We start from the raw sequence: 24,724 nt of genomic DNA, 5'->3' as shown, positions 1-24,724 counted from the left end.
ATTAATCGTCACTTATATTAACAAACACAAACATGGTACAGTGGTACTCCTATTATTTTACCCTAAGAACTAAGTTGCCTACGCCCATAATTGCACTTTACACACCCTGCCCGGAACACATCTGTAAAACAGCAGAAATAGGGAACACAGGGGTACCAAATGGTACGTACTGATGGTACTTTATGTATCCAGTACCATATTATAAGGTAGGTACGTCTTATCCAATAATTGGATTTCTTGGTATTTAAGTGAGTTTATTCATTATTGCAATATAAATAAATTAACCTATAATATATAAATAAATTCGCAATATAAATAAAAAACAATATTATAACTTAACAACTTAACTACTGTGTTCTTCTTAAAAAGACCTTCTTCTTGATAATCTTGAAACAAATATTCAGTACATATAACACTATATACTACGATTTACAAGACATTACATTAATTAGAATAAATCATGAGATAGATATATTTCGTTTGCAGTGTATTATAAAATTACGTAAAGTAGAAAAACACTTTATGATTATTATAGTCTTTCAAAGTTGTGTGTCTAAGAGCGGTAAAATAAAATTGTACAAAGCCGGTAAGCACTTAATATATCAAGATAAGATAATTTCCATGAAACGGATACTATTTCTAAGTAGTCAAATATAAAATACACTTTAACGTCATAAATTAATACAAAAATCTGTAGAGCTAAGGCAATGTAGGTACGTATTCGGAGTCGTCTTCCACTGGTACCGCAGAGGATAACAAGATTAGAAAACCTAGTAAAACCACGAACTTAAATACTATGATTAAGATTGGAAAATGGAATAAGGAAAGTAAGTAGTTATATGCAATCAAGAATAAATCGCTCGAAACGAATGCATAGTTAGGTAGTTATATAAGATTGCAATTCTCAAAGGAAGAACTTTGAGCGAATAAGATTCAGAGTGCGACCAACCCTCATCGTTCCGTTTGTCTACAAATATTGGAAATGGAATGCTGAACTAGTTTTTTAATTCGTTGTAAGCTTCGACTAAGTGATACCAATTTTTGTCATCGTCACGTTTTCATTTACTATCGATTCCTCAATTTGGTTCAGAACTGCAATGCATTACCTTACCTTACATATGATTGCGGGTTTCATTCCTGCAGTATATAAACTATTCATATAATATTAGTGTAGATAAGGTTTTGTGTACATTTATATACATATATTAATTTGCTAAAATTGTATCAGATCTCAGAAACTAGGAAATGCTCTGCTTAGTTGGAACTTTTAGCAGCTAATCAGATATGTATTTTTTTAATTCTCAATTTGTATTTAAATTTATAGTTCCTTTATGTTACGTTCTTTTATGTACTTCATTCTGTTGTCAATAGCGCTCCTAATAAATTGACGTTTTGTCGTACTGGCTATTTTGATCTCAAACATCTCTTTGGTTAGGAGTTCCAAACTCAAATTTATATAGCTATTTACTCATGCATTTGTTTTTCGAAAACCGTAATCCATACGTTTTTTCTATTTTTGGTTTTTTCTTTGCGTCACTCAGTTTACACAACGGAAAACTTTAAATATCGCGTTATTTATGAGTACGAGTTCCGCCGTGGCACCGGTGCTGCAGGAATGGTTCGAAGGATTAATTATGTGTATGGCGGTGGTGTCGCAAAAGAAAACATAGTACGTTTTTTATTCCAATGTTTTCGTTCAGAAAATTTCAACCTGCAAAACGGCCGGATTCCAAGTTTGATAATATAGAATTGAAGGCTATTGTGGTAGCGGATCCATCGCAAATCACGTCCGAGTTAGCTGCAGGCTGCGGAGTAAGTGACAAAACTGTTTTAATCCACTTAAAGCAAATTGGGAAGCATGAATTGAATAGAGCAAATAGACAAAAGCGCGTAGACTGCTGCGTCACATTAGTCAACCGGATATATAATAATGAAGGAATTTTAAATCGAATCATTACCTATGATCAACGTAGGATCTAGTATGATAATCGGAAATACTCATCTCAATGGCTCTGGCAATCAATCCTGGCGAATCAGCCAAATCCTGCCCCAAGCAAAAATTGACTTAAAAAGTTACTTGTGATCATTTGGCGGACTAGTGCCGGTGTTGTTCACTTCAGCTTTCTTAAATCTGGCCAGATAAATTACGGCGGAAGTGATTTATTAGCAATTGCAAACCATGATGGAAAAGCTAGCTGCTAAACCGAGGGTGGTCAATCGCCGTAGCCCACTGCTGCTTCAGGACATCGCTAGACCATACACTGCACAACATACAGTTACCAAATTAGAAGAGCTTCAATTGGAAAATTCAAGAGATGCACCGTACTCCCTGGGCCGTGTGCTCCAACAGATTACAATTTTTTTCCAAATTTGGAGAACTTCTAGCAAGGGAAGAAATTCAACTCCGATGAGGCAGTCCAAAGTGCCTTCAAAGATTTTATTGATTCCCGTCCGAATGGTTTTTTTAGTAAAGGGATAAAGAGCTACCTATCAGATGGAAAAAATGCATAAATAGCAATATTTTAATTAAATAAATATATTATATTTTGAAAAAATCGACCTTCGACCCTTACAACACGCCAATTTCATATGATTTCATGACCATATGTCTGTGCTTACGGTGGGGATCAGAAGCAAGCAGCAATTAAGGCAAAGAATGACAAAAAGCAGTTACGAAGACATGCCTAACATATATGGTGGTGCGATGATCCACATAAAATGTGCTCAACAGAGGCTGAAACATGTGCATCGCAACTAGTTGCTTTTGAAGATAGAAGAATGGGACGTATATTGGCATTAAAGCGAAGATTATATAAATTTAAGTCTATCAGATAGTAATAATATAGAGTAGAGGAATATATAAATGCAGTTGTGGCGACTGTTCAAAACTTAGCTGATCCTGATGAAATTATTGAAAATTCTTCCGTTGCTATCTATACTACTAGGTAGTCTCACTCTTGGAATTTGTCTTATGGATAAGGTTTTTTATTATTAAAAGGGAATGATGGTATTTGGGTGATGAGTTAATGACTATCGTCTCCACCTTTGACAGTAAGAAAATGAAGAGTTGTGACTAAGTCTTGAGGATTTCTGGGAATTAATTGTGGGTAACCTGCACGTCCCCGTTTTGATCCTTCAGTAGGTATGGAACTGATAGAATGTGTAATAGACGTTATAGATTTTGTCTCTGTTTATGTCAGTGATTTTAATATTAGCAAAGCCTATAATAATAATAATGATCTTCCCTTACCGCCATATATTGAAAGGATAAAGGAAATAAGATGATTGTATAATTAAATTCTATAGTAGTAGTGCTCAGATAGTATGTTTTTTGCCATACTTGTACTTTTTTTTTTTAATATTTTCTTTTGATATTGATTTGTGATTTTTAAGTTATATGATAACTTACATTGTTATAGAACGATGTATATTTTTCACTTTATTAGAGAAAAATACATATAATAAAATGACAATAATTTAGATTACTATAAAAACAGCGATATGTCTGCTGATGTGCTTTAACAAAACTTTAACTAAAATAATCAGTCAGTCAGAATAAAATGTCAATTATGACATTTTATTCTGACTTTGTCTAAAAACATTTAAATACTACATAGTTTTGTAACTGATACCAAAACTTTCACCAAGCTATATCGGTATCTGTTATCGTCCATGACTTTACTTTGTCGCATCCAATAATATGAACGATGAGTTTTACTGTAGTCCGTCTCTTTTGTTATCCAGCAGTTTCTAGAACACATTAAATTGCCCTTCTAGAGTCGCTAGTTCACATTCATCCATGTTTCTATATCAAAAGACTGAGGAGATTATTATTTCCTATAAAGAAGAGCAATTGCAACATTGATTAAATAAATTAATTCTGAAGCACTATATCAAAAGAAGTGCTTGGGCGGTGGAACTTTCCCGGACGTTTCTTTTCATATAATTGTGAATTTAATTGTACGGTATCTATAAATTAAATCATATGATGGCCATAAATTAAATCACAATTTTAAGCCCATCAACCTACGGCAATTTCTCATTTATACATTTAATAAGGAATACTTAGAATATAATAAAGTCGTCATCTTTGATCTTTCTAGAATAATTTTTTTAGAAATAATTTTACTTTTCAATTGAACAAATAATCAACGAAATCAATTAATTAACGAAATATTTCTTAAGAACGATAAAGTAACTAGATTTTTTTTTACAAATTCACAAAGATCATTAACACAGGTCAGGATTCACAACCACTATCACGAACATTCAGTCCCTCAAAATATCGCCTGTTAATTCACTTCTCTGCTGATATCCGATTATTTCAATACATTATTGTATTACATTATAGTTCCGATTTTCGTAAGCTGATTGGTATCGTGGACGTCACATAATTGCAATCTATACATTTATGCAAGTAGGTGAAACTGAAACAGTCTGTTTCTACTAACAGCCTGTTTGCCATTCCAAGTAGAAAAAAATATAAATAAAGTACAATTTACACAATGATATTTTATATAATAGCGTATTCGTTAATGTATATGTTACAAATTTCATAAAAATCCGTTCAGTATTTTTTATGTGAAAAAGTAATAGACATCCTTACATCCAAAATTCGCCTTTATAATATTAAGTCCGATTGTACTATACACATAAATTAATCTTGCTGCTCTTTCAAAGTTCTAATTCAACTAACCTTACAAATTAGACTTAGCTAACGTACGAGTGTTAATCTCGGATATAACTATTAGGAACTTCATGTAAATCTGTGCAACAGGATTGTATGCATGAATAAATAAACTACTCCAAACATCCAAATATTCAAACTAAATCCAGTGCAACAACACCTTTGCATTTCCAACGTAAGCAGCTTATTGTTCTTCTACGTCTAAAATTGGTAGTAAATATTTAGTAACTCTTATTCCATACAAGGAACATAATTATAGAGTTAGTAAGTACACAAACGCACTTATCACTTAAACGATCTCTACCAGATACCTTTTGAGTAGAGGAATTAAGACTAAGCGCCACTTTTAAAAACGTTTAATTTATACTAAGCACATCCTGAATGTAAATAAAAAAATACTTGATTAGCAACAGTTAAAGACTAATTCCAATTTCAATTTTTAAGACCAGAGGTGTAGTATTCAGTAGTTATTTTTAAATAAAAATATAATAACTTTCAAAAATATTGAAACAGAATGTCGGAACATAAAATACAATAAAAATATTTAAAATAGCTATCAAAGGTTGCCTGTGGCAACAATCACTGACAAATAAAAACTATATTGTAATAAAAACAATAAATGATAGTGGGTTATAAAAACAATCGTACTCATATTAGAAACTGTATTTTCAATATACACGAATAACCTGGATAGGAGTTAGCCTTTCTCCTACCATATTATTATAAATACATTAGTGCCTATCTTTTAACTTTTTTTTTCAAACCAAATACATCAAACGGGTTTTAATAAAATATATTTTTGTACAATGTATTTGACATGAAAATTAACTATCTTTTATTACTATAATAATCTGGAGGGACAAAATCTATTCCATCCTAGGAAGAGTGTGATGTCGCAGGTGGCATCCGGTAGGTACTTGGTATATACGTATGTTTCATACGTTGCAGAATATAGAACCTGCACAACGTCTTTAGTGAGATGCTGTGCATGGTATATTGTTCTGACAAATTGTTTCTCAGAACAATATAGTCCATGCACAATATAACTACAGTAATCACATGTGGTTCGGCAAATTGTTCTCATGAGAACAATTTAGTTATTGTTCAGGCAAATCCCGAGAACATACCTATTCAATTTGGTATCTATTGGCAACGCTAGCCTACATAGGTATCAGTCTATGATTGATATTGTAACAACTTATTGATCTTACCTAACGCCTATATCTACAAGGTACCACAGCATTTTATCTACAATACGCTGCATACACTTTCCGCTTGTCGAAACAGAAACAATATTCATCAAATATGTTGAACGATTTAGGCTTATTTGCATATAGCATTTTCTTATTCTATCTACAAATTAATATACCTTCACGTCGATTACCTCACGTGAGATATTCAAAGACATAAGACTGGTTGAGTCTTTGAGTGCTTAGCCATATTTCTCTAAATTTATTCGAATTCAGATTGTTATTAGAAAGCCTATGATACCATCTCTCGAATTAATCGATAAAAACATGGACGATATTTTCGTTATTATAGAACTAGATTTGAACTTAGAACTTTTGGTATCGATTTCGGTGTAGCAATTTTATTTGTAGTAAAACAAGGATAATCTAATACTCTATCTCGAACTAAGCAGAGTTTGTAATATGAGGACAAAACGGCTATAGAAATAACATAGGAACCTTTTGATTATGATTATATATACACAACATTACAAACTTCAAAATGTTACTCTTCTGCGAAATATCGAACCCGCGATCATCTAAAGTAAAGGCGGTATTCGCATCGTTACTGTAGTTTTTATTGCACTATTTACTAATTAATAATAAGTTTGGACCAAATGAGTTGAAGTAAAAAAGATCTCCATATTTATGAATGCTGCCACGACTGTATAAGGCAAGGGAGGGTTCCTCTGCATTCGCAAGAGGCACTTCAATCATTGTGAGCGCGAACTCAGCATCACTTCAAGCTGGTTTTTTGCTAAGAATGAAAAATTACATGCAAAACTTAATTTAAATCAATTTGACAAACATTTCTGTTAAAATGGATACTCATTTTAAACTTTTGGAAAAAATATATTCAAATTTCTTAATTCACGAGAACAGAAACTAATAATACAATTGAAATAATAACTACTAACGTGTTTTGATATAATGAGAATATCATTGTTAGAAAATTGCATATTTCCCCACGTGTCCATACTCTGATGACATTTGGAATACACTTTCTACTAGGTGTGTCTGATACATTGTTGCAGAATAAATTTCCTTGGGGTGCCAACGTGGGATAAAATTATGATTGAACTCGGGAATAGTAAGGGCTAGTTTCTATGTCTATAGTGTACGCAAAATATTAATTCGCACTTCTATTTGCTGCGTTTTGTTTATTTTAATTTACAAATATGTAAATTGAAATTCTGCGTGCATTATTACAGTTTCTGCCCGCACGAGATAGACGTTACTGTAAAGAGCTTTTATTTCGTTACAGAATTATATGAAATAAAACTGAGCGGTAAACTATACAGTGTACATTTATCCTAATACCGATCGTCATGGAGATCTTTGGGGGAGGCCTATGTCCAGCAGTGGACGTCTTCCGGGCTGCGATGATGATGATGATTATCCTAAGACAATGTATCTATCCGAGGATATATTTTCTGCATTCATTATTTTTTTGACATAAAACGACTTTAAAAGTAAACCTTTAGATATAGATATCCTGGAACTTTATTTATCATTGATTTCTATTCTATCATACCTCGAAAAGGTATAGCATTATAATAATTACAAAGTGATTAATCTTCGAGTATATCAACCGTATCTATGGTTACTCGTAACCTTGGCAACAAAAATAATAATTTTAAAATACATGTAGTAATCTTCAGTAATAATCTCAAATTTCAATAATACTACACTTAGAGCACTTCGGAATATTGATTTTAAATAATTTCTCGTTTATCGAACCCTAATATAGACGGTAAATTATCTAAGGTGAGTATTTCAGATTTAGTGGTTTATTTACGAGGGCAAACCGATACCTATGAAGTAAAGGTCTACATAGAGCTAAACAATTTAATCTGATTTAAATTGATTGATTCTGAATATCGAATTTTTGTAAAGACTAGTTCTAATTTCAAATATCACCATAAATACTCTAAATAATTAAATAAATAAATGTAACCACTCCAATGGAATATGATGAATAAAATATCGGGAAATTTAATAACATAGGGGATTAATTATTTCATTTGATTAATAATTTTGTTGCAATTTTAAATCAATAAAGTTCAATGTATGCAACAAAAAGGATTTATATTTAAATGTAGAGATAATAATACTGCAAATTATATGTAGTTAAGGTTTACAAAAAAAATGTTTAATATCGTAGATATAAAGAAGTAGCGAAGCAGTACTTAAAATGGGCGAAGAGGAACCAGCAACATTAAACGGACAGTTCTATGAATTTGCGAAACTTTTCGATACCAAAAGAGATGGTCAAACTATTACACTGTACCGCTCAGATTATTGGATGAGACAAGCTAAGCTTTTGGATGATAGAAAAATAACGATGACTGATACTGGAATACTCTTCAATAAATTCTGGTACTTACCGGCAAACACAATAATTATAGATTACTTCCAAAATGAGGTACGAGAAGAAATATAAATGAAATATTTCTTCTAATGATTATTCTATTGAATACTTCACCCGCTGAGCTGAAATGATGACGGTATTGGAAGCTTGTATATTCAGACAAATGTCTCTTAAATTATAATTCTAGTGATGCTATCTACTATTGAATAAAACATAAATAATCCTGACCTATAAAGTGATTCCTTCAATATAGAAATTTTAATTATAATGTCTTATTCCTTCATCTTGATAACTTGATATTCCATACTAGTCTCTCCTAAGAATATAGTTATAGTTTTATTTTTAGATAGGTATTTAAATTATAGGTTTAGGCTTTTGAGATATTGGGAAGCGAAAAAGAACATGATATACATAGTTAAGCTTAATTCGAAGTCCAAATTGTTTTCATCACCCAATGGATCCCTTTTAGTATTATTAGATATTACACTAAGGCATGATCAAGATGAGCTTGCTAAATTTTAGATAGACTGCTAGGATTTGATGTAGTCATAATGAATATTGTTTCCCAAGAGATTAAATAGGTCAGATTATTCAATATTGTTTAAGTTTCATAATTATTTATTGCAATTTCAGTAAAACTGAAATCACATTTGATGAGTGGATGGAATTTTTAGCAGACCTTTGTGAACTTGTAGAAATTGATGTGGAGAAGACTCAAGAAATTTTAACGAATTGTGGCCTGCCCGGCCAAGTGTCGGTAGTAGTCCCACAGTATAGAGAGTATTTTCAGACGTACAAACCAAAAGAGAAAGGCTTATTTTAATATATTTCCGTCTTGTAACATAATCCTTGATACCTGACAGACTAAAATGAGCAGCATTCTAGCTGAAGTGATATGAAACGATGATAAAACTCTTTAAATACTATGTTCAATTAAAAAGTCAGTTATTTCGGTGGTCTTCACGGTTCGCGGTTTTGCACAGCGCTTTACTTCCGCTGTGTCCATTATCCAGAGATATTATATTATTAAGACTTCGATTTCAATTTTTTAATTACATATTCTTTATATGCAGATACACTGACGAAGTAATTGAAATAACTTTCATAATTCTCATACTTATGAAATTTTTGATTGAGATAGTAAAAACATATTAATGGAATATAAAATTTTATTACGTTAACATTTAAAATACATACTTGAACATTATTGCTTACGGAAGAAGGGATTATCAATTAAAATAGATTATTTAAAAATATATTTGCTTACCTAAAAGTAATACATTTTACAAATTATATTTTCTCTTACTGCATGTTAACATAGTGAAATTAATTTAATATTAATTTTGCGCTTCGATGATTCCGTTTATTAATTTCATCGCTTAATACATTTTCCGATATATCATTACTGGTAAATGCTTTACTCATTTTATGTATAATTAATTTTGTTGCTAACTGAACATTTATAATTTTACAAAATATTATAGTTATATAATAGTGCAGTTTTAATCACTTTGAAAAGCTTATATTAATAGGGAAATGAAATATATTTATTATAATTTTTTTTATTCTATCAGTTAAAACAGAATAGGATACCTCTTTATGGTGCGACTTTATCTAACCAAACATCTTAGAAAATGCTACAATAGAAATAGCTTAAAAAATTCTTTATTCATATAAACTCAGTACAAACAACTTAGCAATAGTCATATTTTTTATTCTACCATTCATTCGGAACGCAGATTTATCACAAGAAGAATGAGCAAGAAACTTATGTGATGCTCTTTTATAGATAAAGTCCAAATGAAACAGTTAAAGGTTTAATGTTTTAGAATTTCATATTCCTCTCATTTTTCGTTCTCTCAAATGGAATGTTCACATCATATATTTATATATAATTAGAAAAAATAACTAATGTAGTTTGAAAAAAAAGAGAAAATTATTCTAATGAGTTTAATTTTTCTAAATCCTATATATTTCGGAACTAAGATTTAAATAAATCGATAAAATATATTTACTATTTCATTATATAAAAATATTTACCGTCGACGTCATAATTCATTAATTGGAATTGCAGATAAGTAAGCTACAGTACAATTTAATTCATTTTTCCTGCATCCACAAGATTCTCCGCTTGCAAAAAATATATTTCCTGGAACTGCGTCGCTCTGTCCGGTATCAGTTTTCCGCATTCCTATTTTCAACTCCATTCTTCTGGTGGTATGTTTCTTTCCTGCCATGTTTGAATTTGCAGGCATACTCTTATTTAGGCATACATTCATTTCTCAGAATCTAGAGCATTCGAATGGTACCTAACGTCATACCACTAAAACTACTTTTAGAAACTAACGGCCTTTAAAAATAAAGTTATTTGTTTTTATTTAGCTTAGTTCACAATTAATTATGAAAATTATAATACGCCATTATTATATCCAAGCTGTCTATAATATATGGCAGGAACTGACCCTCGTGGTAAGGGTTTACCTATTGCGAAAGCTAGGGCTATGTATTGCTAGCTATATGTATTTGTGAATAAAGATTATTATTAATAATAGTAACCCTGGACAATTCACGCAGCGCCATCTAATATTAAGCTAAGAAGACCGTGTTTTATTTAGTATTTTTTAACTGATATTTTTAACTTTTGTACTAATGTTTGTAATACATACATAAGATACGTAAATAGAATCAACCAGACGAAGACAAACAATAATACTCAAGAATGCAAATGTTTGAATGGTACGAAGAATCAAACCCGTAGTAATAGTAACACGCTGTGCTAAACCGCTAGACCAATGAAGCTGTAAGTTGTGTTTGTGTGTAAAAAGGCTACTACTACTTAGCTACGAAACCTCTGACATATATCTACGTAGTACGCAACAGGTGGTCTCTCAGTTTCGCAGTCGCACTGAAGGATAGAGCGGGCTTAAGAATAAACAGAATTAACTCAAAACAGCAACATTTAGAAAATTCGACCTTATCGCTATATATTTAGAGGCGAGTTTCAAAAAAAAGCTTTTGTTCGTTACGCAAATTATTACGATTGCGTGTTCCCGTCACAACATTGGAGTACGCTATGTTATTGCCTAGTATAGAAGCAAAACAAACCCAAATAGAACGTAAAAATTTAAGTAATTTTTAGTCACTTTCCGTGTTATAGGCAAGACACTTAACGCTTATTCTTTTTGAATAGTTAACGTAACGTAATTTATATCCTAGTATATATAATTAATATAAATGCTATTTTGTAAATTAGAAAATTGCATTATTACGAAATAAAGAACCAATAGCTATGTAAAACATAGTCATTAAAAGGAAAGGAATTATAAGTCATATATTAAAGACAGAATAAAAATATCAAATCATTCGCTACATAGGAACATCGTAAATCGAATTAACCTCTGCTGCGCTTCAGTCGCCAATAACATTAAAATTCCGATTTAAAATTTCACTAGTAAATATTTTAAAGAACCTTTGTATTAATATCAGCCTGTTCCTGAAAGGACTAGTTATTATACATATATATGAAAGACTAGATATCTATGACACATAAAACTTTATTAATGCACTACGATAATTATAAAAAGAGTATAATTCCGTATAAGGTATAAAAATGTAAGTGGTCACTCCCTGTAAATGATATGTATATGATACTATATATAGTAATGACTGTATATGAGAAAAGCTATTATTATAGTTTATGTTTATTTATAATAGACACCAAAACAATGATTGTTATGCATGTATGCAACTGTACTGTTATGCAACCTGTAGGTGACTCCTAAGTCCTTAGATTTTAGGAGTATGATATTTCAGACCCTAACTCTTAGGCTACAGTTATTTCGTGATTTCTAAACAAATCTTGCACGTTAATAATTATTTCACGAAGTGTAGAGTTCTATGTAAGAATATTTAGAGAGTTTGGAAGCGATTGAAACGGTAGATATGCTATTTATCGACAAATTGTTTAGATGATCATGTATCTACCTCTATCTATCTTTCTCATCAATACTATAATTTTGACTTTCCTTTTCTCTTAATTAATTTACAAATATTGAATAATAATCTTAAAATACCACATAAAGATCGACGCAAATGAAAATGAAAATAATTTAAAAAGAGCTTTTGTGAATTCAACTGTAAGTGTCAGTTTGACAGCAGCGCCCAAAGCATTGCGTTCATATAGCCAAAACATATATTGTAGTAATTTTCTGCTTCTGACAGTAGGAAATGATATTAAAATTATTTACATTATGCAATATAGTAAAATAATGCAGAAGTCTTTCAAAATAACTATACATTTTAGGATAATTGTATTATAATCGCAACAAAAGTAAACAATTGATAAATTAATCGATATTGAGTGTCACTAATAAAAAAACCCCGTCATTTACTTAAGGAACTCCTAAATAGGGAGCACCTAAGGTGGTGACACGGTACTTAAGTGTCCGATTTAGGTATTTTCTAATGGATACTTACTTAATTAATACCTTAGGGCTTGGTTTATGAAAACGGGCATTAGAATCTTTATGTCTTTGTTCATGCGTTTGTGCGCACTAATATCAGAAACATATTTCGATACGTCTATTTCATTTACCAAATAGTATTAATTATGCGGGTTCAAAGTCACAGGCCCAAGCTTAATATACCTGCATAATTGATATTGGAAGCTGTATAAGTAACGATAAATGCGGTACATGTGCGTACTAGTTACTAGGCCAATAGTACTCGTTACTAGCATATCGTTACTGTAGTAGGTACTTTTCATACAATTGAAAGTTCAACATTTTTATAATTATTCTCGTTTTCAAACCGTTAATGTTCTTATTTTTTCTAGGCCCTAAATATCTACATCTTGTTTTATTTAAACCGTAACTGTATGATCATTTCCTTCACAATATTTTTTTGAGATACATACATAAGACGCTAAACAATATTCTATTCCAACATATAATTTTTTTTCTTTGACTATTGATCTATCACAAAAATTCCGAAATAACGACACTAGTTTTTTGCAAAATAAACTATAAGTAACTATAATAAAAATAACTCGACTAGTTATTTTGCACAGCACTATTGTTATCTTATTCGCAACTGTCACCGTCAACTGAACGCAACTATTGACATATCTACATTTCAGGCATATGTATTTGAATACAACGTGACAGGTAGTGAGCCCATCGTCGTATCTCGGATTACTTTGATTTGACAAAACCAATACCCGTCGCATTGGTTAGTTAGAATCAGTTAGAATTTACAATTATATATTGACAGACAAAGTATGTGATGTTGGCCAGAATTAAAGTAATCTAGTATCCTAAGTCTAAGTAGAGACTTTTTTTTATATGTTTATATGCTTAAAGCATCAAAGAAAAGACTTGCCGATTTGAACAATTTTTAAAGAATATATTCTGTTAAAAAAATAAAAGTAAAATTTTATGTTTGTATAATTTCAATAAATTTATAGACCAAACGGATATTGACAATTATTATTTCGAATACCACGAGCATGAGCACGCAGGTTCACCTTGTAATCCACAAAATTATTCACATTTATTAAATATACACAAAATTACAAATTATTAACAAAATTTATTTTAAATTATATGTTAGGGTAACAGAGCTATGCTGGTGATGACATGGTAGGCACTCGAATCCTGTGGGATTAACATTTGAGATATGAATTGCAGCACCAGTTGTGTGCCAGGGGAGATAGTTGTAGCACGATTAAGTATGCTTAATTCTATCATAGGGAAAACGAAATAACTAGATTTTCACATCCGTTGGCGCATCAATAAAAGTGAACGGTAGCGCTATGTTAATCCAATATTAATATGTAGAATTTACATTATTGACAGGCAAAATGCAGGTAGCATTTTATACTGAATATTAATTAAAATATTGTGCATATGCCTTCATTTGCATACTGCAAACGGGAAGTAAAACAATTATCAGGAATCCATTCAATTCTAAATATAGACTCGCGCTGGGGGAAAATTGAAAATGAATTTATAAGATATATGTATTTTATATACATCCAATGCAGTACGACTGTAGATACGCCATCAATTATCTTATTGTGTATTCTAGTAGATAATTAAGCTCTTACTAGGATTGATATTTAGATATACTTGAAGCAGGACTTAAAACATTTATGGAATCCTTACTTCGATTTCAATATTATAAATGTGAAGATACGTCGGTCTATTTGGTTGTCTTTTCATGACATAACTCGTGAATGAATCATAATGAAATTTAATATGAAGATTACGAATTATCGTCCATTCGTCATGTGTCATTAGTGCGTATTGGATTCTTTTGCATTGGTTTGCAATTAACAACCTTATTTTTACAATAAATAATAAATTACACATTTCATTTTAGAACCTTGCAAGAAGACTGTACTTGGGTTTACATAAGACGTATGACATAAAATACGTCACTACTGTCCGATATAATATAGTCACTACTCCACAAAGTTTCTGTTTTAAAAATACTTTAGAAAATGTCAAGAGGTCTTTTAAGGGAATGAATATAACATTTTTCAATAGGATATCAAGAGATATTCTCTTTAATTATATTTAAATAACTTCTATTAACTCATATTTATTAATTAAATAATAAACGGATGACATTCAAAGCAGTTGTTCACTCAGGGGAGTTTCATTTAATGTTAAACACACTTAATATTTTAAAATCTACGTCTAATTACTCCAACAAAGAATCTCATAATGAAATGAGACATTTATTAGGAATGAATAATGTTTTCTTTGCAGACGAAATCTATTGCAATGCCACTTACGACGGTTTTTTATGCTGGCCGCCAACGACAGCAGGGATGACTACCAGCCAGAACTGTCCACGAGCTCGATTTAGCGATCCTACCCGTAAAGTATTATATGTTGTTTGGAATAAATAAGTGTCGCAAACTCGTATGCCATAAAGGCAAAGTTATTCTAATCCAGTCTCCTCTATAAAGATTATCCTTCTTTTATTATGTCGAATATGTACCTATTCGATTCAACGAATGCAGGTATTGCAATCGTTTTGTTGAAAGAAGAAAATATAATAGCAAAGAGAAATGTTTACATTGTTACATATTAAATGTGTGTCTATATTTGCATTTTGTGCAGCTGAAATGTATACTAATGCTTTCTTTGTTCGCGTTCTCGTCCACAAAGTATTAGAACATGTGTTCTGGATATTAACAGCACCTTGTATAATATGGTTACAAATGGAAAGGGTCCAGCTTACATATCGCAATAAATACATTGTGTGGAGGATTATGTGTCGTTTTAAAATGCAAGATACCTTGGATTCTGGTTTAAAGATATCCTTTGTTCCTTAAAGACTCTGGACTATGCAAAAAGATGAAAGTTTCTATTTCATCGTTTGAAAAAGTATCGTTTGTGTATTTATTTCCCTTTGTTATGATTATGTAGGCTATATAATATTTAAATGTTGAGGTTTGAAATAGGCAATAATTTTTCATGGAAGTTAACCTGATCTATATAAATCAACTTGTTGTAATGATATAATACTATTTTTAACCGAATCATGATTATTGATCTGATTTGCCTCTGAGTCGAATAGCAGAATATCAATTAAAACTATGGAATAATTAAAATTATGACATAATATTAAAATTCATGGTAACATATAATTTTCTCACATTTTGTATAGAATGGTTTCTTTGATGTTGTTTTATTTTTTAGTCGTCTTACCATTAAAAGGTTTGCTTGCGCACTGGAAAATTAAGGAAATCAAATAATTCCTGAAGAGCACCTTGGTTAATGTTTGATATTTTTATTCGTTTGCATTTCCCGTTGTCTAATACTGCAGCAATAGAATAATTAATAAAATATTTACTAAACATTAACATCGTGGTACTACAATAATATACTGGACTGAATAACTGCACTTAATTAATTATGTGCTTTTCTGTTTTCACACATTTAGAAGCTTTTTAAAGCTTTATTAGTGCATTTACATTCTAATATTTAGTTAGGTAACATGTCACCGGATGACTTAACCCTACGTCATAATTGCATATTTGCATTTCTGCTTTTCAAAGCTTTGCCCGCCCATATGCTTGTTTGCGTAGAAAAGCTAATAGTTTACTTTGTGGTTAAGATAAGCAGCTAAACTTCAAATACGGTTTACTTATATAATATCCTTGAAAGTCATTTTATAACATATCACTGTAACTTTACATATATTAAAAATAATAATTGACTAATAGGATTTAAAATGAAAAAAATCTCTCCTGTACATTTTGATTATTAGCGAGTCACATAGACTGATCCAGATACGTGTAGATTACGCCAGATATCTTGAATTTCTCCTGTATAATATTAAAATATTTTGACACACATAGGTATGGCAAAACGTACTTGTGGCATGGATGGGATATGGAAGAGCCGGCGAGCTAACGAAACCTCTAAAGCAGGTTGGACCAATTTTATGGCCTGTTTTCCTACTGAGATGCGAAATTTGCTGACGAAGGTTTATGACAACGATACTCAAGTGAGTGGTTGAAGTGGACACACATAAATTTACGAGGATAAAATTGTACGATCCGGAACAACAACTTAGCAGGACACGTGGAGAAAAACAGTTTCTAATGACAACATTCTATTAATTTTACTACATTATAATTTCAATTATTGGATTCTAAAATGTAGGATATAGCATTATGAATAAATACATATTGAAAAGTGTAACGAAATAAACCCCAAATTGCGCGTGCGCATTTCTAATGTGCAATAATAAAATTAAGCAATTACAGGTATAGTAGAAGCGACAAATTCATATTACGGCCAGGACGAATAATCCGATACACAAACCCCTCTTAAGTTCACTATAATCATCCACTTATAATCACACACTTACTCATTCTTAATCTCGTAACTCGTAGAACATAAGAAATACACTAATATTTTAAAGAGTACATTTATGTGTATATTATATATATATATGATATATGTGATGATTAATCTCCGGAACTACACTATACCCATTTCGAAAATATCTTTCACTATTTACATACATTATTTTAGATGTATATACATACATATATATTATTCTGTAAATTATTTAAACGAGGTGAAGACAAGACTGTTGTCTGAGGTGTTTAGTGTGCTTAATTACATATAAAATTGTAAAACCTGATGTTATATTTCGAAAATAATCTATTTGTTGCAGGAAAAGTTCGACATTGCTATCCATACAAGGACGTTAGAAATTATTGGATTTAGTATTTCTCTTGTGGCTTTGGTAATTTCGTTATTCATCTTCTCAAACTACAGGTGAGTCATTACTATTAATATGTATGTGTTATTTTAGCCCGTTTAATAAAAAACGAACGAGACTTACGTAGTGTGTAACATGTAACATCTGAGTATAAATGGGTTGGTACTACTGTAATATTATGTTATCTGTGGATTAATTTAACCATTACCAAACGATTAATTTAACCATATTCCCTACTACTTATAAAATATTTTTATCTATTTTCTCAAAAACCGCGCCGTCAGTCTCATACAACATACTGGAGTAATTCATGACTCATTCTTACGTCAACCTTTGTGAAATGAACGCCCGGATCTATTACTGGTTACGTCTTTTAATGGTTAAGCATGTACCTGTTATTAAGAATAAGGCAACAGGGTAGGTTGGTGCATAGGAAATTGACGGGAAACAGAACGAAAACTGTAGCCGTGGCGTTTCTTGTTAATTCTTCTCAGGTTAAATACGAGTAGCTATCAGAACTGGACGGTAAAATAAAATGGCAAAAATTGTTATAAATCATAAAAATGTACCGTCATAATTTTTCTGAGATGTCGTGACTAAAATCTGTAATATCTACGTCCGATTATCAAAATCATTCCCACAGATTGCAGGAAAATGCGATTGTAAAGCAATCATCCACTCATCATCATTCCCACGATGCTCGAAGAGGGGGACAGGGTCTAAAGCATTAAAATATCCTATAGGAGGCCTTGAGAGGGGTGCCGACTTGCCGAGAGACATCACGTGTATTCTTAACACCTTTACGTTCTTAACATTGTAAACGTATATATGTTGGCATACCAGACCCAACTGCAACCTTAATGTCTGTCTGATATTTTTATCACTATGTGATTTTCTAAATTTACAAAAGTTTTCTATAAGTATTGTACTTAGTACAAAAACTGTGAACAAACATTTTGAAACACTTTTACCTTCCAGATCCCTGCGTAATAGCCGTACACGTATCCATAAGAGCCTGTTCTATGCTATGGTCTTACAAGTCGTAATTAGACTTACGATATACATAGACCAGGCTCTTATCCGATATAAAATACAAGATAATCCCGCTTATGAAAACGTAACCGTACACGGAATAGATAACATGGTAAGAATTTGTATGTATACAGTTTTGCTGCCTGATACATTGCTGACTCTATAGAAATGCTAGAGCGAACAAACCAGTTTATGGTCAGTACCTTGGCGACTAAATTACGATTGGAGTTTTTGGTTTTTAAAATTCTTTTGATTTTTTTCTAAAATTTGTTATATTGGTAAGCAAAACGCTTTTTGTAACACAATAGAGTAGATATATTTTTTAGAGTACTAGTATGCTAATAGGGACCATCCATCAATTACGTTACACGGATTTCAATTTATCTCTCCCCATATTTGTCTCTTTTGAGAGGCTTACTGGACCGGAAAGCCGTAACATTATAGTTTCAGTTCTACTGTTTTTTCGAAATTAACATTTTAATAAGCTGTTTACAAGCTGTTTTCAAGAGTCATCACGAATCGACTTGCACGAAGGGTTGATGAGTTTCAACCCCCGGAACAGGCCGGGTTTCGAAGTGGTTATAGCACCATAGATCACATTCACACAGTTAGGCAGATTATACAGAAAACCGAAGAGTATAATCAACCTCTGTGTCTAGCCTTTGTTGACACTATGAGAAGGCCTTTGACTCTATCGAGACCTGGTCTATTCTGGAATCTCTGCAGCGATGCCAAGTCGACTGGCGATACATTGAAGTGCTGAGACACTATTACGCTGCAACAATGACCGTCCAAGTACAAAACCAGTAGACTAAGCATATCCACCTGAAACATGGAGTAAGACAGGGGGATGTTATATCCCCTAAGTTGTTTATAACTGCGCTGGAGGATATGTTTAGAATGCTGTACTGGAAAATTTACGGCATTAATGTTAACGGCGAGAACATCTCTCACTTACGATTTGCTAACGACATTGTCATCATGGTTGAATCGCTGCAGGACTTACAGCAGATGCTGAACGGCCTGGCTGAGTCGTCTCAACGTATCGGTCTTCAGATGAATTTGGACAAAACCAAGATCATATTCAATGATCGCATTCGTCCGGAACCGGTTGCCATTAATGGAGTTCCTCTCGAAGTTGTTCAGGAGTATATTTATCTAGCGCAAACGCTCCAACTAGGTAAAAACAACTTTGAGAGGGAGGCCAAGAGGCGAATATAGCTAGGCTGGGCGGCTTTTGGGAAACTTCGTCAAGTCTTCTCGTCGTCGCTACCACAAAGCCTTAAGACCAAGGTTTATAACCAGTGCGTCCTACCCGTTATGACATACGGTGCCGAAACGTGGACACTGATGATACGACTGGTCCACCAACTCAAAGTCGCTCAACGAGCTATTGAAAGTAACATCTTAGACCACATCATCACTTAACATCAGGTGAGATTGCGGTCAAACGCGCTCAAATTATGATATAAAAAAAAAAAGTGCCTTGCTTGGAGTTTTTCTGAGGGATCAAATCCGTAACGAAGTAATTCGCCAGAGAACTAGGATCACCGACATAGTTCTTCGTATTTGCAAGTTGAAGTGGCAGTGGGCTGGTCATATCTGTCGCAGAACCGATGCTCGCTGGAGTAGGCGTGTTCTAGAGTGGAGACCGCGAATTGGCAAACGTAGTGTAGGACGCCCCGCAGCTAGGTGGAGCGACGACATACGTAGGGTTGCGGGTAAAAACTGGAAGAGAAGGGCTGAAGATCGTGCCCAGTGGCGTGCCTTGGGAAAGGCCTATGTCCAGCAGTGGACTGCAGTGAGCTGATGATGATGATGGTGAACATTTTAATATGTCTTAATATTAAAATGTTAATTTCGATAATTGGATTGTAACATCTTGAAAAATGCCACACTTTATTGATCCCCCTCAACGTGTAACGAAAATTGTAAATGGCCTTATATAATTTAAATACTATATTTAAATCTTATGAAGATGGTGTTATAAAATAAATGTAATTTCTGTGCGTTCTGTAGATGACCACAAATTTAGATGAATAGCAAACCTCTTCTAGTCGCTGTTTCCAAAATGCATGCGATTAATTTTACACCTTCATATGTACGTTAACTTGTTCGTTTAAGGCGATATTATTTTTAGGCCATTATATTTATTTCATATTTAATTTTATAATTATAAATATAATGAATTTATAAATAGTACTAGGAAATAATTTTATTTAAATAACAAGGTAACGGTATTAAACAACAAACCTCTAGAGAAAGTCACAAGTAATCTTGAAATAAACAGAAAGTTATTTCCGCTCGGCAATTGCACAGGGTTCGGTGGAGTTGGAAATCTTCCGAGTAACTTGTATACAAGTACTCTTAAACGTAGCCGAGCTAATATACCGCGGAACTTACAGATCTGCTGAGCGAAATCAATGACAAATAATTCTTGATTTATTGATTCTGTCATTATACCGTACAGAAAGATTCAAAATGCAGAGGAGTTTCGATTAAGGCACTTGTCACACGACTCGGCTGCGTGGAAGATGTCTGAGCGCGTTTTTTAATAATTAACATGCGAAACAAATTTTAAGCCCTAGAAAATACCTTGACTCTTTTTGCACCTTAATTAATTTTTGATTATTATTGCTGTTCGTCGTTATCATAGTCTTTATTCGGTTAGTGCTTATTGTTTTTGAGTGGTTGACTCTTGTTACTATTTTGTCTTATTTTTAATATTAATATAATTTTTCATGGAGAACAGGATTATTAATGTTTACCGCAGTAGAAAGTTCATCAATTAAAAGTATTGAATGAACTTCATTTAATCATGATTAATTAATTAATGACTTATTTTTTTATAGGAATGGGAAACAAGTTTACAAGTTGCAGCCTTCCAGATATTTGGCGTCATATGAAAACCGCTTTGTTATTTATAAGATTACACAGAGCGAATTGAAATTATTCACCTTTTTTCCAGCCGTATCTTTGCGAGTCGTCGTATATCTTACTAGAATACGCCATAACAGTAATGTTTATGTGGATGTTTATCGAAGGAATATACCTCCATAGTATGGTGGCCGGTAACTCGCTTAGAGAAAGAATCTCGCATGTGGTATACTACGCTACCGGCTGGGGACTACCTATAATTATAACTGCGGCTTGGGCAACTGTCACCTCAATACATTACAAGAGTCAAAGTGCAGAACAGTAAGTATTCGATTATGATTACATGACACATCAGTGAGGTCTAGAAATGGTGGAACAATGTCACGCTGCGCGCCACACTGCTGTCTCCGATTTACTTTTAACGGCGTTTTAAATATGTACGCGAAAGTATCTAATTAGAAAGTTATATGGATGCTTTTCTACTACTCATAATATATCTTTGTTTCATATACTCGTACAGTTAGACGGTAACAAGTAATCGTCGACCTACTGCTGGGTAGCTGGCTATTAGTATTACTATAATAACAGGAATTAGTCTGATATTTCCACGCTGGCGACATTTTATTTTGTATATTTGTGCTTTCCTATCCCATTAGACATCGTAGAGATAAAAAGAAATGTTCTTGTACTTATACGTATAAAGTACAAACATTTCTTTTTAGTAATAAATATGTGAAATACAAATTAATATATATTATTGAAAATGTTGTAGTTGCTGGTATGGATATAACTTCTCGCCCTACTATTGGATTGTCGAAAGCCCAAGGCTTGCCGTCATAGTGGTAAGTATTATTTGATTATATTTTATGAGTATAATATTATCTATTTTGACTGTAGTATTTAATATCTACTATTATTACTACTAGTAGGTATTTCATTATATTATTGTTGTTCAAATCCACGCATGTATATATGATTTTTTGTCATTATAAAATTAAACAAGACATCTTATAAAGTAAAATTCTAGCTTTAGAAATTGATGAGCACTATCTCTCAGTACCTCTTGACTGATGATACTTGCAAACTCCCTCTGGCGTGCTTACTCCTTACTTTATCCAATATCGGTACCACACAACTTCACAGCGTTTTCATTTCCGCCCCATACACGTGTTTTAAAATATTTACTAAACTTTATAAAGGCTGCATCCTGCAACCTCAATGACATCTCCATCAACTAAACATTCAATTGAGTAGATGACATATAATCTATAATATTTTCCCAATTTTAATTTCCGGAGCTATTTTACAGATTACATTCTAGTTTACCAGCTGTATCCTGTATCTTTAAGTACATTAAAAAATATTCTGTGTGTTTAAGAAATGATCTATGTAAATATTTATATAAGTAAAATAAGTTCATAAACTTCTAGCAAAAATTATCAAAATATCTTTATTTTCTGCAATATCAATGAACAAGTTTATGATTTTACTTCAAATTATATTTTTATATGTCATAGTAATATGGCATTCAAAATTAAAATGATTATAATATTTTCTCTCTCACAGCTAAAATAGAATACTTATGTAGGTGTAACACAGTGTCACAATGCTACTGCTAAAAGTTTACTAGTTTAAAATAGTTTGCGATATTGTGAGCCCCATCGTAATGGAAATGAATGCGTGTTTCTATTTTCTTTGCTAACTCAGAACTCGAAAAATTGAGAGTTTTAAATTTCAGAACAACCCTACTAGTTCAAGTGGAATATTATACATGAAAGAGTTCATTTAAACTTTTCAGAACTAACATTTTTATGCTGCAATTAATTCTGAACTTTTACGTGACGAACAACTTTTATGTATAAAAATGATTGATCGAAATAATTGGAAATTACTGCATTTCTCTATGTCCAGTGTAGAGTGTTGTAAAGCTGTGTGTGCTGTGCTAGTGGTAACTCCTACACCTACATACTCGTAGCCTGCACCTGACAGCATACGTTTCAAGCGTCATACGCACTTGTTGTATGTGTATAATATAACGTAATTGTTAAAGTTAAAATTCGTGTAGAGTTCGTACCGGATTGTATCTTCATATTATAAGTTGAAACTACATTTTCATCTGCGGAATGTAACTACATGTCCATCATACAAGTCATTATAATGACCTAGTTAAGACACTAGTGACATTATGTAATGTTGAGACCATTGTAAAGAACATATCAATAAACTCATATATTTATATTTATTAGTATAGTTCCTTTTTTATTTAGATTCCTTATGGGAGCGAGCGCTAGAATTTCAAAGAATTTTCTGAATAATTTAGTTTCTTTATATGTTTGATGTTACCTGCCTTAAGTCTTATTATTATAAAATCTGGGAGCGATTAAATTTAAAAGCATTTTCTTTTCAGATTAATTTCTTATTCCTCTTAAATATAATAAGAGTCCTGGTCGTAAAGCTGAGCAAAAACGACACAACAGAAATTGTAATAGTTAGGTAAGTATATTGTAATATTTCAGCAAAACTGTGTAATACAAGGTATAAACATATTTCTTTCATTAATGACTAATTAATTTACAATCTCGACACATGGACAAAAAAAACGTCAGGTATGGTATGAAATGGTAGCTATATATATATCTGGAAGATGTAAGTTTGCCAAAACATTAAGTGGCACGAGAAGAATTGATACTACAATAAATAAATAAATAAATTTATGTTTCAATAATTGTAACATTTTGTTCCTGTCAAAACAGAAAAGCAGTTCGCGCTGCACTGGTCCTATTACCTCTTCTCGGGATTACGAACGTCCTGAATATGATCGAAGCTCCTATAGACAGTGAAGTTTGGAAGTTTGCAGTATGGATCTACACCACACACTTCTTGAGATCTTTCCAGGGTTTCTTCATTTCTCTTATCTACTGCTTCCTAAATGGAGAGGTAAGTATATAAATATTAATTAATTTAATATCTCAATTAAGTACTTTATCCTAAATTATACTTAGGCAATTTCAAGTCTAAAAGTAAATAGTAAGATAAAAATATAATTGCTTTATACCTGAATACAAGTTATTATTCCTATAACTTTATACGATTCATAATCGCGATTTCGGCTGTTTGATGCAAACTTATGCAGTTCTCATGAAATCGTTATTAAAATGGAAACTCCTTTCACATTTTTTATAAATCAATATCTTAGTGATTAATAATATTGCACAGTAAAAGCAGTAGTGTCTACTGTCGATACCATTAAAAACTCGAATTCAACTCAGTAGCCGCTTC

At 32.2% G+C, this 24,724-nt stretch overlaps 2 protein-coding genes across 3 annotated transcripts in view; both read left to right on the top strand.

The window, feature by feature from the left end:
• Positions 1 to 24,724, top strand: part of LOC131852998 (PDF receptor-like) — a 36,505-nt gene that overhangs the window by 10,107 nt on the left and 1,674 nt on the right. Inside the window, exons 3-10 of one of the 2 annotated variants that reach the window (XM_059203782.1) lie at positions 15,061 to 15,171; positions 16,662 to 16,810; positions 17,489 to 17,592; positions 18,515 to 18,680; positions 21,537 to 21,766; positions 22,218 to 22,287; positions 23,853 to 23,938; positions 24,199 to 24,382. In XM_059203782.1, coding sequence (XP_059059765.1) covers positions 15,061 to 15,171; positions 16,662 to 16,810; positions 17,489 to 17,592; positions 18,515 to 18,680; positions 21,537 to 21,766; positions 22,218 to 22,287; positions 23,853 to 23,938; positions 24,199 to 24,382 — 1,100 coding nt within the window. The remainder of the gene's footprint in view (positions 1 to 15,060; positions 15,172 to 16,661; positions 16,811 to 17,488; positions 17,593 to 18,514; positions 18,681 to 21,536; positions 21,767 to 22,217; positions 22,288 to 23,852; positions 23,939 to 24,198; positions 24,383 to 24,724) is intronic. The other variant, XM_059203783.1, reaches the window with a different exon arrangement.
• On the top strand, positions 7,573 to 9,501 carry LOC131852999 (tubulin polymerization-promoting protein homolog). Its single transcript, XM_059203784.1, has 3 exons — positions 7,573 to 7,683; positions 8,081 to 8,295; positions 8,921 to 9,501. The coding sequence occupies exons 2-3, from the start codon at positions 8,111 to 8,113 to the stop codon at positions 9,108 to 9,110; spliced, it is 375 nt and encodes a 124-aa protein (XP_059059767.1). The 5' UTR covers positions 7,573 to 7,683; positions 8,081 to 8,110; the 3' UTR covers positions 9,111 to 9,501.

Source organism: Achroia grisella, unplaced genomic scaffold, assembly GCF_030625045.1.
Source record: "Achroia grisella isolate CSIRO2021 unplaced genomic scaffold, CSIRO_AGI_Agris_v1 utg874, whole genome shotgun sequence".
Lineage (NCBI taxonomy): Eukaryota > Metazoa > Arthropoda > Insecta > Lepidoptera > Pyralidae > Achroia > Achroia grisella.
This window is presented reverse-complemented; position numbering and strand designations above follow the sequence as displayed.